This window comes from Hibiscus syriacus, unplaced genomic scaffold, assembly GCF_006381635.1.
Source record: "Hibiscus syriacus cultivar Baekdansim isolate YM2019G1 unplaced genomic scaffold, ASM638163v2 tig00112632_pilon, whole genome shotgun sequence".
Classification (NCBI taxonomy): Eukaryota; Viridiplantae; Streptophyta; class Magnoliopsida; order Malvales; family Malvaceae; genus Hibiscus; species Hibiscus syriacus.
In genome coordinates, this window is record NW_024063371.1 from 370,914 (window position 1) to 388,058 (window position 17,145).

At 35.6% G+C, this 17,145-nt stretch overlaps 2 protein-coding genes and 1 non-coding gene across 5 annotated transcripts; 2 read left to right on the forward strand and 1 right to left on the reverse strand.

Annotated features, from left to right (window-relative positions):
* Positions 1-223: 223 nt before the first annotated feature.
* On the reverse strand, positions 224-9,913 carry LOC120182204 (probable anion transporter 6, chloroplastic). Of its 3 annotated transcripts, none has more exons than XM_039187204.1 (15): positions 9,384-9,913; positions 8,711-8,856; positions 7,987-8,086; positions 7,692-7,744; positions 6,773-6,847; positions 6,157-6,237; positions 5,831-5,898; positions 4,053-4,162; positions 3,007-3,122; positions 2,681-2,717; positions 1,567-1,662; positions 1,140-1,281; positions 951-1,007; positions 637-723; positions 224-551 (listed from the first exon to the last, which is right to left on the reverse strand). In XM_039187204.1, exons 1-15 carry the CDS (start codon positions 9,774-9,776, stop codon positions 478-480), a joined length of 1,635 nt encoding a protein of 544 aa, XP_039043135.1. In that variant the 5' UTR covers positions 9,777-9,913; the 3' UTR covers positions 224-477. The 3 variants fall into 3 exon arrangements, with proteins under 3 accessions (XP_039043135.1, XP_039043136.1, XP_039043134.1); XM_039187203.1 differs by having other exon boundaries at positions 226-551; positions 955-1,007; positions 9,384-9,912; XM_039187205.1 differs by lacking the exon at positions 6,157-6,237 and having other exon boundaries at positions 225-551; positions 955-1,007; positions 9,384-9,912.
* A 2,802-nt stretch (positions 9,914-12,715) lies between these two features.
* TRNAR-UCG lies at positions 12,716-12,789 on the forward strand. The gene has a single exon. It is a non-coding gene; the product is annotated as a tRNA-Arg (tRNA).
* A 902-nt stretch (positions 12,790-13,691) lies between these two features.
* On the forward strand, positions 13,692-16,769 carry LOC120182219 (putative clathrin assembly protein At5g35200). Its single transcript, XM_039187220.1, has 15 exons — positions 13,692-13,790; positions 13,876-13,945; positions 14,035-14,132; positions 14,248-14,380; positions 14,482-14,591; positions 14,676-14,759; positions 14,846-14,896; positions 14,991-15,056; positions 15,158-15,223; positions 15,302-15,382; positions 15,488-15,565; positions 15,758-15,898; positions 15,976-16,047; positions 16,202-16,312; positions 16,416-16,769. The coding sequence occupies exons 1-15, from the start codon at positions 13,692-13,694 to the stop codon at positions 16,752-16,754; spliced, it is 1,599 nt and encodes a 532-aa protein (XP_039043151.1). The 3' UTR covers positions 16,755-16,769.
* Positions 16,770-17,145: the final 376 nt, after the last annotated feature.

Genomic DNA, 17,145 nt, shown 5'->3' on the forward strand with positions numbered 1-17,145 from the left:
AGAATAGCTTTCTTCTCTTGTGATATTTCTAATTACCTAATAGAATAAATACTGTAGTTCGAACTAATTTTTAGCTTGAACGTGACGAATGCTATCTCTTTCCCGCAACTCGACTGTTTAACAGTCGAGAGGTTTGTGCATTATGCTTTTCAAAGATTAGTACTGATTGCCAACTCTAATAAGCATCTTCACAAAAATTGAGAACTGAAAATTTCGAGTACGATATTTGACCAAAACTGTTGCCTGGATTTACAGATTATTTCAAGAAAAGTGCAGTTTTAATCATACGTGTGTATTTCCTACGTAGGTATATGAAGAACTACCAACTATAAACATCGAACGCGGTTGACTTGTACATATGCGCGGTTGAAAGGGATACCTTGAACACTGTATATCAGTTGGGATGCTTCAATTGGATAAAAAAGAGCATGTAAAGCGCAGAAACAAGGTCAATCACTCTCTGAAAAGTTTTGAGGCTTACTGCTGGCAAAAGCCAACCAGACAATCGTACCAGTCAAGTAGAAGAATATGGACGGTGCAAACAAGGACAACTGCACAGAACAGAATTCCAATTATTTTTGTACGGAATAGGGAGAGGCATCATTTCCAGTTATAAATAAAAAAGATTAAACTTACACCCCATGAATGAGTTGAATCGAGAAGAAAACCAGTAAGGGCAACACCAACAATTCCAGGCACTGCTCCGACAGTGTTTGTAATGCCCTACGAGGAAAATACGAAGAAAGAACCCTTTAATGTGATTCACAGAGAAGCATGCTTAAATGTAACTGTCTATGTATGATTGCAACATTCGGAAGATAAAAGAAAGTCGACAACATGCTCCAACTTTATAGCAGGAATGCACGAGTATCTCTTTTACATGCCACTAGTCAGTTTAAGATCCTAGATTTCAAGTACGTAACCAATCAATTTGCAATTTATAAACCTACATACCAAAAGTATACTTGCATATTCAGGCGATATATCTTGATGTGTACAATACAGCCCTGCAAGCATTTGCGGGGTTGGGAGTTAGTACCAATACTGTATGTAGTAACCCACAAAATAAAGGCATATCATGCAAAATAACTGTTAATTTTCTATAACCAGAACAAGGAACTAGCTGGATTAGTCACTACCTGACAAGGCAAAACTGGAGAGAGCTAATCCACAGGAGAGAATGCCCACAATTTCCCATGGTTGCAGTCCTAGATCCAGAGAAGATAGAATCATGCAAGTTGCAGGAGACAAAAAGGAAATTGCTTGGCAGATCTTTCTCACCTGCAGGCACAAAGTTAAGGCCATCATTAAGATTCAAATCACAAATAACATATTCAAAAGAACAATTCAAGCTAGCTTCTTCTTCTCGTGGGTTAAATACCGCCAGAGGTCCTTAAAATTTTAACCCTAAATATTCCAAGGAACAAATATCACTTCTTAGCTTATATAGATTAACTCCAAAGATGATCTAAGAAAACAACCTATATTAGATTATGGGCATGTCGTATCATTTGTTGCAACATGAAGCAACTCATTAAAGAAAGTTAAAATTATCACATGCCATACCGTAGTGGCCTGAACTCCATTTGTGATTAAATTGTCAGCAAACTGTGCAGCTATGCTTGTCACAAAAACGGAAGCCAGGGGAGGAAGGATTGAAACCTGCAGTTACATAGCGTATTGTTTCTAACTAGTAAGAACATAAATAATTCAACACAGTCTGGGAATGCACGGTAACTGCTATAAGAACTGGTGTATCTGATGCAAGAAAATACACAAAATTTCTGAGTTCACTATCATCATTCATCAGAGAAACTACAGAATGGTTAGGCAGAATTGGCTTCAGAGTTTTTTTTTGTTTTTGTTTAGGAAAATATATGCTCATAGATTTACATAGTATTCTTCCAATACACATGACAAAACTTGAAGGCCAAAGCTATTGCACATTCTTCCTTAAATCTACAGAAGAATGGTCTAACAGAGAATACAAATACTTTAATCTTACCCATGCAGCTTCTCTCAAATTCAGATCCAGCTCCTCACTGCATGTCATGTAAAACAGCAGTTAAATTACATGAGTGAAATAATATAACAAGAAAATAGAATGACAAGTGCTAAATAGTTAATTAAAAAATTGTGAAAAAACAATACAGATTATGCACGAAAGGGTGGATTAAAACAACCCCCGCGAGACTCTTAGTACAATGACACAACAAGCGTAGTATCACTTAAGGTCGAAATATACAAAATTCACATGATCCTCTAAAACACTCACCTTGTTGAATGTTTTGCTTGTCACAAAAACGGAAGCCAGGGGAGGAAGGATTGAAACCTGCAGTTACATAGCGTATTGTTTCTAACTAGTAAGAACATAAATAATTCAACACAGTCTGGGAATGCACGGTAACTGCTATAAGAACTGGGTGTATCTGATGCAAGAAAATACACAAAATTTCTGAGTTCACTATCATCATTCATCAGAGGAAACTACAGAATGGTTAGGTGCAGAATTGGCTTCAGAGTTTTTTTTTGTTTTTGTTTAGGAAAATATATGCTCATAGATTTACATAGTAATTCTTCCAATACACATGACAAAACTTGAAGGCCAAAGCTATTGCACATTCTTCCTTAAATCTACAGAAGAATGGTCTAACAGAGAATACAAATACTTTAATCTTACCCATGCAGCTTCTCTCAAATTCAGATCCAGCTCCTCACTGCATGTCATGTAAAACAGCAGTTAAATTACATGAGTGAAATAATATAACAAGAAAATAGAATGACAAGTGCTAAATAGTTAATTAAAAATTTGTGAAAAAACAATACAGATTTATGCAACGAAAGGGTGGATTAAAACAACCCCCGCGAGACTCTTAGGACAATGACACAACAAGCGTAGTATCACTTAAGGTCGAAATATACAAAATTCACATGATCCTCTAAAAACACTCACCTTGTTGAATGTTTATATGAAAGGGGTAAAATACTGAAATGCTGTGAACATACCTAAAAAAGGTAGGAAGCCAAGATAAACAAGTAAAATGACCCCAACTTCCGCAAAAATGAGCATATATCATAGCCCATACAGCTGGACTTCGGAAAAAAGCCTTCCATGGTACATCCTATGTGACAAAAATAAATAAGAAACCAAGCAGAACATGACCAAGGCCAATATAATGAAACATTAGAAGCTGCTACTAATAAAATGAGATTATCAATAGTTTTCGACTGAGGCCACAAGAAGTTTATTTTGTGATGATAACAAAAGTAGTCCAAAAGCAATTGAACTACACATTACCCCAATGCAATAAACTGTACAATATACATAACCTTTTTTCTTAATAATAAATCTTACATTAAGTTATAAATCTAGTAAGCATATTCTGATACCAATGACCATGAACCACATTGGGAAAGGATTCTATATGCCTCATTAAGAGTGAGCAAAACTCGACTCGAAAAAAATTCAATTTCAAATCGAGTTGTATTTTACAACTCGAATAACTCGAAATTTTAGTAATTAGTGGATTTATTTTCAAGTTTGAGTCGAGTCCTTAGACTTTGTATGAGATATGTATATCACATATGAAAAAAAATACGAAGAAATATATTTGTATTGTATATATGGTTATAGGAAGTCACTTAAATTAGAATCAAATAATATTATGCTATAAAAAATATTTACAATTAAAATTAAACAAAAAATCGACTCGACTCGAAAAAAAATTTCAAGTCAACTCTGAGTTGTAAAATAGGACTCGTCAACTAGAATAACTCGAAATTTTTTTACTCGACTCGATCGAACGCTCACTCCTATGCCTCATAGCCAGCTGCACCAACTAAGATAAGGCTCTTAATAAGCTGAATATGCAACCGGCATATGTTCCACAAATCAGAACTATTTTTCAAATGAAACCACTAACAATTTAATATACAGTTGAAGTAAACCAAAGCACAGGAGATCAAATAATCACAACCAAATCAGCAAGGGTACCTTAGATGATAAAAGTATCCACCAAAACCTAAGACATCAAAAACATTAGACACCATACCTTCGATGAGACACGCAACTCTTCTAGGGTGCTATTCCATGAATTTTTCATCTCATCTAATTCTTTTAGAGAATCATTCCATGACTTGTGCTGATTAGCAGATCGTAATGCTTTCATATGCCAAAAGTAGGGATCATTAGTACATTGAACTGATTGAAGAGGAAATCAAGGAAAAAATGAAAGAGTGAAAGATCAAACACAATTAATAACAATTTTAAAACATTCATTGTAGCATTCTATGATTAAGTTCTACGGAACTACCATGTTTTGAGAATCTTCTGACTGGTTAGTTAAATTTGCAAAATATATCATGTATCTAGTATCAGGTTTACCCATAGTCAACGACATGGTTCATATTACCCTGTTTTCTATTCAAGACCGTTTAGTTTCTATGCATGTCCTTTTGTCTTCCTCTTCTATCTTGACCGATAACCACTATGAGACTTAGGAATTCTAACAGGAGCATAATGGTCTGGTAGAAGGCACTTCAAGTGTAAAATTTGAAAATGGACTTCAAAAGACTTGTTCATATAAGGCTAAAGATCATTGAGAAGGCAAATATAGATTAATCCTTCAAGAATTCAGAAGTCAGGAACAAGTGCAATTCTATATTCGCAGTGCTTAGATGCCTATCAGCAATTTGTTCTTGTTACCCATTCCTAATGGAAAAGCCCTTGAAACTAAATTACACTCCCGAGGGTCGTAGTTTCAAGTGAAGTATGTTTAGTTGTCCTTTCCTATTCCTCCAGGACTCTAAAGGTTCTTTGATGTTATCTTTTTCGATTCCAATCGGTTGCGGATCCCCGGTGCAGGCGGAAATTTTGGCAATAAAGCATGCTTTAGAGTTGTTCTTAGAGTCAAAGTGGTTCAAGGAAGCAGAGTAAATAGTTGAATGCGACTGTGAAGCAATGGTGAAGAGGCTTCTGTATCCGGTTAATGTCCCTCCTGAATGGGCGGATATTCTTCGCCCTATTGCGACAGTAGTCCTTCGAGAAAAGGTTGTAGTTAAGTACATTCCTAGAATTTTGTAACTTGGCGGCTGACGAACTAGCAAAGATGGCAATAGGGGCAGCACCGGTGCAAGGGGTGATGTTTCCGTAGCTGACTAGCCCTCGGGGTCTCCTTTTATTAGTAGGGGGTCTTGAGTCTGGTCGGTTGGTTTGTTATATGGCCAGGCGTGATCGCCATTTTTGGAATTTTTGGGGTCATAGTTTTGGTCTCTAGTGCGTTGGGCGTGACGGTGTTTTTTGGTTTGTTTTCTGTCCCCTGGATTGTTTCCATTTCGAGTTTGTTTAAGGTTGAATTAGATCCAGTTTAGACATTGCTTGGGTGCACTCTTTTTACTCCACTTAGGCTTAGGGAGGTTTTTTAACGAGGCCCCTAGCAATGTATGTACCCTGCTTTATTCAGTAATAAAATTTCCTACTTTTCAAAAAAAATAAAAAAAATAGAAGATTGCATCTATGGTGTTGACAGCTACAATGGAGAAGTTGAAGGGGACAGCAAGACTAATATTTTCAACAAGGGTCAGATATATAGCCAATGTAAGGAGCTAAAATTGAGCTAAATATAGAAATTAAATCATATATCCCCAAGTATCCATCAGCAATTTACCAACCAATGTAGTTGTTAGTTACACATGCATGTAGACTGTAATTACCATTATCTTAAAAATACCTCAGGAAAATGCTCTACTTTTCATGATCCGTACGAGGAAAGGAAAAAAAGGCAATTCACTTTTTCGAATAAACAATAATGAATAGGAAATGGATGCTTACGTGCAACATGCTCAACTTCAACTGCATTTAAAGCTCGGTCTTCTCCTAGAAAATGAAATCCAAAATACCTTCAATATTTTGGCAAGAAGGTCCAAGTCAAATTTCCTTTCCATCATTGAAAAATAATATTCAAAACAAAAAACCTAAAAAATTAGGTTGCCCAAGAACTCTCAGAAGGCAGATTCTTGGAACAAAGGAAAACCAACTTTTAACTTCTATGTTTAAGAAAATATGTTCTCCTATATGTTTGCGTATTGCACAGATAGAAAGAACACCTACTCTAAACCAGAAGTAGCATATTTGTAATTTTAAAGATAGTAACATACCACCACATCCCCAGTAAGCCAAATATATAAAATACGGATTCCCACCCAAAGTTCTGGATAAGTGTAGGAGCTACAAGGAGCCTGCAACATTCGCAAACAAAGAAAAGAAGACAAAAATTAAATTGAACACTCATTTAACCCAACTGGACTGCATTTAACAAACAAAATTGTGGATGGTACAGTTAGAAAAAGAAAAAGCAATTTGATGGCTACTAGCCTTAGTTTGCTGATACACAAAATTAGTTTCTAACCTGATCTGGTTTCTTTTAAATGATACATGAAAAAATAATACTCATGTTTAACATCCCAAAGATATAGTCCAAAAAGGATGTTAAAGAAAAAATACATTCCATCAGCTTAAGAAGGTGTATTATTGTTCTTTACAACACTCCAAATAAGGACAGATTTTTTCACTTTCTCTTCTAATTTAATGTACTTTGCACATATTAAAGTTTTTTTGTTCACTTATTTCAATAAGTGTCATTACTCGTTCCCTTAAACAAATTGTGAAGTTACATTTTGGCGCACATGTAAGGAAAATTGAAGCGGTTTTTTGGTCCATAACATGAATCACTTAGTTGAAAATTAATATTTATTTGTCTACTTAGAAACATACCCTATAACACTTCCCACACTTAACCCACCAAAGACAAATGATACAGCCCTGGACCTTTCTTCCAAAGGTATTGATCTGCATGTTGAGTCAGACAATACCGACAAAAGGAAAAAAGAAAAATACGGTTAGTTATTTAGGGATGAACAATATCACAGAAAGTGCACTAGCGGCACAAAGTATCCATATACCACAAGGCCAGATAACAATATTAGATTCAAAATGCTTTCTAGCTTTGGAAAACTATAAAAGTTCATCTGCATCTCCGAGTGTAATTATGTAAGGAGAGAGAAGAAAAAAATCAATTCTCCCACAGCACAGAGATGGGTAACTGATTCTTACCTCCTGACCTGAAAATGAATCTCCCAAGGATGTGTATAAACAATACAAGATTTTAATGGTGTATATAGCATGCATACAACCATATATAATGACATATACAAATCCCTGGGGTGATTTAATAATTTATAATAGATTTACAGAGGTTGTTGAGAAATCTAAAACTTGAAAAGAAGACTTCATCTATAAAAATGGAGTAATAGATTTATGAAGAAAACAGCAAACTTAAGATATCTCATCAAACAGAGTCCAAAAAAAAAAAATCAACATAAGCATACAGAAAGATTTGTATGCATTTGATTTTACTAAAATCATTAATCAATAAAGTCCAGTTTCAACATGAATTATGCTAAAAAAAATTGTAGGGACTATAATTACAAGGGGAAAAGGATAGCTGAATTTTGATGGTAGTAAAACCATGGCCAGGAAGTTTCAATTCACCAATGTACTGCATGTGGACAGCTTAATACAGCAAATGAAAAGTATAAAGTTTGGGCAAACATGCCCTGAAGGTTACTCGTGAAACAACATGAACTGTAGGTCATAAAACAACATGCTCTTAGAGTATAGATGCCAAACATACCTGGCAATAAGGTCAGTTGCAGCTGATGGAGAAACACCTTCTCCTATACCGACCTAGATTTACAAAAGAAGCTCCAACATAATTGCATAATCATATCAATGAGCAATACATTAAACAGCTGCACAGCTTCGGTGAAACTTTAGAATAAATGATATGATAATAAAATCTAAGATTCAGTATAACCTGAACACTTTCGGTTAGACAATCAAGAGATTTGAATAAATGGACTAGTAATCCTGACAGTAACTAGATAACGACAATTGAAGAAAAAATCAGAAAAAGAATGGCTACATACCAAAATCCTTGACAAGAGTAGTCCAGGCATGAATCCAGCAAGAACAGGAACAAGTGCTGTAGACAAGGACCAAGCCAATACTCCAATCTTAAGAACTTTTCTGCATCAACAAGAAGCTAGCAGGTAATAATATGAAGCGTATATGGGACTTTCAAAAGAAAATTGAATTTTTGGTCATTCAATAATCTATGGAAGTCATCTTTTTAACATCAAACAGATGACAGATTGTTTGGATACTGCTTATTTCAATAATCTATGTTACTTTTCTTTAACAATTATGAATGGATGATTAAGAGCCCAGTATATGGAGATGTTCTTGGTCATTTGTTAATCTGAGCTCATCATACATTTGATGATAAAAGGTAATTTGCAAAGCAGGTCCAAATGTATGCTTAATTAAGATATGTAGAATAAATACATTAAAGGGAGAAGTTATCATTAATCAAGAGACATGAAAATATCCTCAAATAAAATATACCTTAGGATTCAGGTATATCTGAGCTAAATTTGTTAGATTATCATCAATGCTCACAGATGGCGCAAAATATCCTCAAATTCTTAATGAGGTCCTAAATTGTGGATAACTTCATGATAACCAGTTTTCTCTTTTAGCTTTTCAAATTTGAAATGAAAACTTTCTAATCCATATTGCAAAAAAGCATGAATAAAGTGGAAAAAATGCACATTTGAACTAAAGCCGATGTCAAAAAAAAAAAAAACTAACCTTCCACCAAAAAGCTTTGAAAGCCAACCCCCTGGCAACTGACTCAATGCATAACCCCAGAAGAACGATGATTGCACTAATCCAGCTACTGATGAATTCCACCCGAACTGATGTGACATTGGAATTATAGCAACACTCAAGTTCACCTATCCCATTTAACAAACTTAACAAAATTAGTTCAACCCAAACATAAAAGTAAATAATGGAGGCTCGAAGCAGTTGCCTTTTTTAATACATAATTTTTGCTATTTTCTTAGGCTTCCAAGAATAGTTTCTATAAAGAAAAATCATAATTGATTAAAAAATCCCAAATTATTAAACTTAGCACCCAATCGGACAAATGTTCTACATAGAAGTAATATCACTTTCTTTCTTACCCAAAAAACAACATTTTTTTAGTTCTTCAAAACAGTAACAATTAAATACAATACAACCTAACAAGAAACTTTGAACAATAAAACTTTCACTAAGAATTAATATTGCAACTTGTTTTTCTTCATTTCAAATGTCCCCAAAGTTCTACATGAAGTTCTATGGAGGAAATCAACGTTCTTCATTGCAACAGGTCACTTTTTGCTTCATAGTATATTTCTTATGAGTTACGAACTACAAACTGTTTGTTAAATTGCCTAAGAGAATAGAATCAAAGCAAAAGAAAATATCAACAACCAACCTTATCCATGTTGCAAATAACAAAGGCAAGTGAAGTGGTACCGATGAGCTTATATCTCTGAGGAATATTCTTCCATGGAGGCCAAACCAAATCAAAACCAGCTTCTCTTGACGCACTTTCCCGACCCAAACCTGCTTTTTTGTCCAGCTCCTCGACACGTACCCCATTTACTAACCCACCACTGCTAGCACCAGCCTTTTCTCTCTCGTCTTTAACATTCTCTTTCTCCTTGATATTACATAAAACTTTGAAATTCAATCGATGCTTTGAAGGAATTAACTCCAAGTGAAGATTCTTCCGGGAAGTTCTGCTCAAAAAAATCGAACTTTGGGAAGTGCTGGCGTTATGAGGAAGAAAACAAATGTTATCTAATCTGGTGGTGAATTTTGCCATCTCTGTTTTTTCTTGTGTTGAAGAATGAAAAGAAAGGAAGGGAAACCGAGTTTGAGTATTCAAAACGGAAGTTGAAGGTGTGATGATTAGGAGGGAAGAGAAGAGAGTTTTTCTGGGAATCGGTTGAGGACTTGAGAAGGCCACGAGGGAATTGGTTTGTGGTCTGGATTACTTCAAAAAGGCATCTTTAAGAATATTTGATTCTCGGGTCAAGTTTTGTAGGACCCGTGAAATCCGGGACATTGTACACTTGGCTTCTTCTGATTGGTCTAGTTTGAAAAATACAGAATTTGCATAATTAAAAAGTTGTTTCGAATGCAAAATGGGTATTAGTGTAACTTCGCCACAGCTTATGGGAAAAAGCCTCATTCTTTTTCTTTTTTTTTATCTAAAGTTAAATCATAGTTGCATTTCTAATAATATGATAAATATATTTGTATTCATAATTTAATATTTCCTAAAGTTAAACCATATTTTGACATAACTTTGGCATAAACCACACCAGTCCACCAAGAATTATTGCCAGTATGAGGTGCCTCCATTGCCTAAAAGTGCTCAAGAGATGTCCATTAAAGGTGACGAGCCTCCCCCCAGAATTTCATGCCAAAGAAAGCAGTTTGGGATGGATGCACTGATTCTTCTGGTCTTTCTGCATCAATTTCAGAACAAGACAGTCATTGATCTTGGAGTTCTGCTATCCTCAATATATGAACTGGAAAAACTCAGATTGGCTCTGTGTATTTTCTCATGAATTTCTGCATATTTTTCTCTTGATCGCTTTAGTTAGTGACGCATCTAAAAAATTCTTGAGAATTGACACACATGTTAATTATTAAAAAATTTCGTATGGAATGGATACAAAATTTTAAAATGAACACATATGCTTTACATCTGCTAATTCATTTAGCTAGTGCTCACCCTGGATATCCTTTACATCTGCCTTAACTAGCTTGCTCCAAAACTTAGGTTTGGAGCATCTTTCGTGCTGAATGAATCATATTATATTGGAGTTGTCACGCTCCCACAACTTAGGGGCTGTTTGTTTGCCTCTTAATGGAACCATTCAGAGCTCAATTCAGCGCGTTTGTTTCGCACCTCTGAATGATTCAGTGCTGACTGATTCAACAAAACAGTGTTGAATGATTCAGCACATAAGTACATTCTGAATGATTCAGAGTCATTATCAAACAACATGTCACATTCAGAGCTAATTCATACAGAGCCTCTAAATCATTCAATATTTGAATCATTCAACGCTTAATCATTCTAAAATAAATAAACAGCTCCTTAGTTTTCTTAGTTTTTACGTCGACAGCTTTAAAAGTATATATATAAAAACAGAAAAAAATTATATGTTTTATGATTTTATATCCATGTTAAAAGATCAACAAAAACGATTAAGAGTGTCAAAATAAATATTTTAACTTATGATACGAATGATAAACATCTTTTTTTTTATTAACGTGCATACTTGTTTGGCATGCAGAAATCTAGTGCACGTTACAAGGTAATGAGTTGGATGGACGCCATGTCAGCAGGTACGTGTTATTTTATTCATCCGCTCTTGCATTTTCCTATAATGTCTCCGGAAAACAACACGTCGGTACATATAAACGGCCCCAAATGAAATTGCTGGCTGCATGTGAACCTCTCTCTACCCATCATACTGACCGTACAGTTCCCAGAACCCAAATATTCTCACAAAAAAGAAAGGGCTTTTGGGGTTATGGTTTACCTGGCCGTTTACTGTTTATCCAAACAACTTCATCTTTGGTAATTTACTATTGTTTGTTTCTTAATTTCATTTTTTTGTCTCCGTTAATTCATTATAATGGGAAAGAGACGGACAAGTTTCCGACATCACAGTCAGAAAAATCTTGGTCTCTTCCTTCTTCTTCTTCGGGTACGTTAATTTCTTTTCTTCTATTTATTTTGTTTCAATCTGTCTGAAATCTTTTCCTCTATCTTTGTCAACTGAATGGTCCGCAATGTTCCATTGGTTTTATCTTGTCTTTCTTTTATAGCCTTGGTTGAATATGGATGATAGCATGGATGGTGGAGATAGTTCTGTGAAGATGCATCATCATAAATCTTCTGTTGCTCAACGCCATTACAATCTTGGGCGTTCAATGTTTTCGAAACGATCACGCTGTTACTATGACCAGCACTACCAATGGCAGAACTCCGGTAACCATTCTAATCGATCAACTTCTCGTGGCAAGATTAGCCCTTTGCATGATGATCAGAAATTATCCTTCAAGTTCGCTGGCACCAACTCAGAGTCTGGATGTCAACCAGGTTTCATGCTGAGAATTTGATTCATAGCGTACGTGTGACGGTGGGAATTAATGTATTTTGACATATTAACTTAGTGTTCCAACTTTTGCAGATGGTAAGTTCCAAGCATCTGGGAGACCAGAAAGGATTAGGTCTAGTTTGTTAGTGATGGATGCAATATCACCCGACAAGATGAAGATGATTTGTGGCATATGTCAGAAGCATTTGAGTCGGAAACCATCTTTATTCGGAAACGCGTTGGCTTCTGAATTATCTGTTGTGGCGATTCTAGTTTGCGGGCATGCATATCATGCAGATTGTTTGGAACAGAGAACAAGTTTTGAGAATAGGTGTGACCCGCCGTGTCCGTTATGTTCTGATTCGCCATCACAAGTTTGATGCTTATACTAGAAAGGATAATTGTACATACAAATGTCATACTTAAATAGGGCATGATGAATGTAGGCTTTTTGTTGTAATCTAAGCTGAAAGCTCAGGATCTTAACCATGCATTGTATTGCTAAGATTTCAGCTAGTTGAATACTGTGAAGGCTTGATAAGCCTCTGCATGTACTCGTAAACCTATTTTACTCGGTATGCAAAGAGAGTAGGATATTGTATAAAACACTTTCAATACTAAAATTATATGGGTGATAACGTAAGACCGCATAGCGCAGTGGATTAGCGCGTTTGACTTCGGATCAAAAGGTCGTGGGTACGACTCCCACTGTGGTCGATTAATTTGAATTTTTCTATTAACAAGGTGGCAAATATCCAAAAATAAATTTTTATAGCCAAAATACTTAATCATTAATTTATTTTATGATCAAAACTAACAAATTTTCTGAATTTTTTAAATTTTGTTTATTCTTATAATACGTTTTACTTTTCTAATAAGTTTTTGTTTACTCTTATAATACATTTTTATTTTTTAATTATTTTTTAATAATTTTTTGTTTTAAGATTATATATATCATCACCTCTTCGATTACTAATTATTCAATCATCTTATTAATAATCTTAATGTGATTCACATGGTGAACTTGCACTCACTTCAGATATATCGTGTTTGAATAGATATTTTAATTTTCTATTTTTTTTGTATAATTCTATGTTTTTTCTTCAACAAATGCATTAGATTTTTGAAAGAATCATACGTACCCATATTGCTTTATTTATTTCAATGAAATTAAGTCAAATGATAGGAAAATCCCCGCATTAATTTACTGACTAATTCCAAAGTTCAGTTTACAGTTGCGTATTCTGACACAAGGACAAGAGAAGATCAAAATCTAGCAGAAGATTTTATATATAAATTAAATTTAAGCAAAATCGAAATAAATAGAATTGTTGATTTATTTTCTTTTTTCAATTTATTTGTTTAAATTCTTTGTGTTCTTCCATATTGGGTGGTAATTCAAACGTGAGTAACTTTCTGTTTGGTTAGATCTTTCTTTCGCTTTCCGGAATTTTCAATATTTTGTTTGATTAGCTAATTTTTTTAGAATTTTTTTTCTTAATTATCATACGTATTGATGATAACTGCCGTTTGCTTCCGCATTGCGTGTGCGATTTCGTTTGCGACGGGAATTATTTAAAATGTTGTAAGGGGTATAGTTTGTGATCGGAAGTGAGAGAATGTTTGGAGGGAGCAAGCAGAGTAGATTGAGGAAAGCTCTCGGAGCCATCAAAGATACCACCACGGTTTCATTGGCCAAAGTCCACAGTGAATATAAGGTGGATTTAGCTGTATCTAAGAATAACAACGATCGAGATGGTTACGATATGATCCTTATGGGTCGTGTATTGTTCTGTTTTACAGGAACTGGATATTGCTATGGTGAAGGCCACCGATCATTACGAACGCCCTGCAAAGGAAAAATACGTTAAAGGTAGATGCTCGATGTCGTATTCTAGTCTTCATGTTTTGCGGGAACTCTATGGATTTTCTTATAAATTAGACTCTCTTGCTTTTTCGCAGCGATTTTAGCTGCCGTTTCGGCTACTAGGCCTCGGGCCGATGTTGCCTATTGCATCTATGCTCTTGCACGACGATTATCAAGGACACGTAATTGGGTGGTATGCCGGATTACAGACATAGTGTATTACTATTCTTTCGCAATTCATAGTGTAATTGGGTGGTGTGCCGGATTACTGACAGTGTATTACGACTGAATGTTTGTTTGGCATCTAGGTAGCACTGAAAACTTTAATAGTGATTCATCGTGCTCTGAGGGAGGTGGATCCTACATTTCATGAAGAATTCATTAACTATGGCAGAAGTAGACGCCATATGCTTAACCTGTCTCATTTCAAGGATGATTCCAACCTAAAGAGTACCTTAATTGAGAATCCATTTTACTATTCATTTTCAGAGAGCTTAAATTCATTGTTCATGGAATGTTTTTTAAGTTTATTTAAACTATTTGCTGCACAACATGGGATTATTCTGCTTGGGTTCGCAGTTATGCCTTGTTCTTGGAGGACAGGTTGGAATGTTTCCGCATCTTGAAGTATGATATCGAGATGATCGGCCCAGTAGGAAGCTTATGTTCTATGCATAATGTCTACTTATTGAAACTGAACTATCTGGACATGTCATAGATGTAAATTTTCTTGCAGAGAACCAAAGGTTTGGACACTGCAGAGGCGCTTGAACAATTGACAGCTTTGCAACAACTTCTTTTCCGTGTTCTTGGCTGTCAGGTGAGTATGCAATTCCTCTTTCTTCTGTTGTTAGCCGTCTTAGTTCCATATCTCTTTGTGGAAACATTAATAGAATTTCTGTGCAGCCAATAGGGGCGGCCGCTCATAATCTTGTGATCCAGTTGGCACTTTCTTTGGTATGTTAATTGTCAAACATGGTACTCATCTATGCTCCCAATGAGTGTGGTTTGGAGATGACATTCTCTTGTGCCCTTATTTCATTTCAAACAGGTTGCTTTAGAAAGTGTCAATATTTATCGAGCTTTAAGTGATGGTACAATCAATCTCATGGACAAGGTAAGCTGTGCGGTTTTAACTATCTAAACAAGATGCTTTCCTTCCCGGTAAATCATATATATATATATATATTTACATATGACGCTCTGAACAAATGATAGTTCTTTGGCATGGACCGCCCTGATGCCATGAGAGCTTTGAATATATACAGGAGATCCAGGTATCAGGTAAATTGTTGTCCTAGTTTTGCTAATACTGTCTCCAGCATAAATGAAGAGGATTTAGAACTCAGTTTGTATTTTCAGGAGGAGGGGCTTTCAGAATTTTATGAAGTGTGTAAAAGACTTTATATTGGGCGTGGCGATATGTATATTAAGATAGAGCAGGTTAGGGACCTTCAACTTCGGTGCCTTCTGTGACAGATTCGCTTTGCCTTGAACTCTCATGAGTTATATGAAGAAACTAATTTTCATTTGACGTTTATGTTGAAGCCCCCTGCATCCTTTCTACAAGCAATGGAAGATTATGTAAATGAAGCTGCACAAGCTTCAACAGTGCGCAAAGATCAGGTATAAAAGATAATTTATACATATTTCTATGCCTTTGCATGCATGCAATTAGATTTAATATATGTATGCTGATGAATTTCTGCCAACTAAGCTATTATTCATATATAATATTCTATTACCATCTCTATGACATGTTTTCCTGTTTTGAATTTTGCTACTCTGTTAAGTCTTACAAAAGATTGATATGACAAGCAGATTGAAAACCCCAAAAAAGTGTTGGCCGTTGCGTGCAAGAAAGCACCAGAGGTGGAGCAATGGTCATCACCTCCTCTGCCTGAACCGGAAGAAGCGGAGAAAGTAGAAGAGCCTATGGTTGAACCGCTTGATTTGTTGGTAATGTCATAGTCTCTTTTTATGGTTTCGTCTGCAACTTTTGCAGTTACATTATGAGCTTTTCTTTTTCTTACCAGGGTTTAAACAATCCTGCCCCGGTTGCATCGAAATTAGATGGGAAGAATGCCTTGGAATTGGCTATTGTTCCTGTTGGTGAGTTTCGAGTCATCTTCATTAAATGAATGCTTTACGCCATGAAACATCAATAAACCGGTTTTCTACTGGTTTTAGGCACATAAAATAAGTTTCAACCTTTTGCATGTCAATTTGTGTTTATGTTTTCATGGCGGTGTTCCAGCTGAGCAAACAAATTCTCCAGCTGCTTCTTTTCAAGCAAACGGTACTACAGGCTGGGAATTGGAGCTTGTCACTGCTCCAAGCTCGAATGATAATGCCACTGCCACTTACAAAATGGTATTACAGACATGTGACGTGATGTCCGTTCATCATACATAGGTAACATGTTCATGTATGTATGTCTCACCGATACTATTTTAATTTGGTATTCGATCAAAAGGGCGGAGGATTCGACAAGTTTATGTTGGACAGCCTGTATGAGGATGCATTAATCCAATGTGGCTACCAGAAAGTCAGCTATAATCCATGGGAACCACCTCCAACATGTAATGTCATGATGCATGACCGCTTTTATGGCTCCAACACGGTTGCTGTTTCACCTTCGGTCCAGATGTCCACAGCGGCCAATCAGCATCAGGCTTTCATGTTGCAGAAGCCGATGATGAAGATGCTGGGTCCGCAACAGCCGCCTTCTAATTCTTTTGGATATCCTTATGGAGCCAGTGTCCACCCTTACTACTCAGGTATGTCTGTTCAACCATATACAGGCCTTATATAGATACGTCGGATGAACATGTTTCTGCTGCAAACTTTGATCCATGGAGAATGCTTGAAGAATAGAAAATTGTGTAGCATATTTCACCCTTATTTTTCAGATTTAAGGTTCATCTACGAAACGAACCCAGCATGAATTCATTCTTATTCTTTAAGAAGCATTTAAAAAATTTGAACTTTTTAAAGGTTCATTTAAAAAAAATCCATATTTATTAGGACTATGCATATATTCTAAAAGAAATTTAACATTTTCTTAGGAGGAGACTAACCTCCATCGACCCTTTCATAATTCTATCACGACATTTATATATGGTTTAAAGGGGCTTAAATTTCTTTATTGTTCAACCATAATACAACTTATAATATAATTGTTTATTATTTTTCATTTACATTTA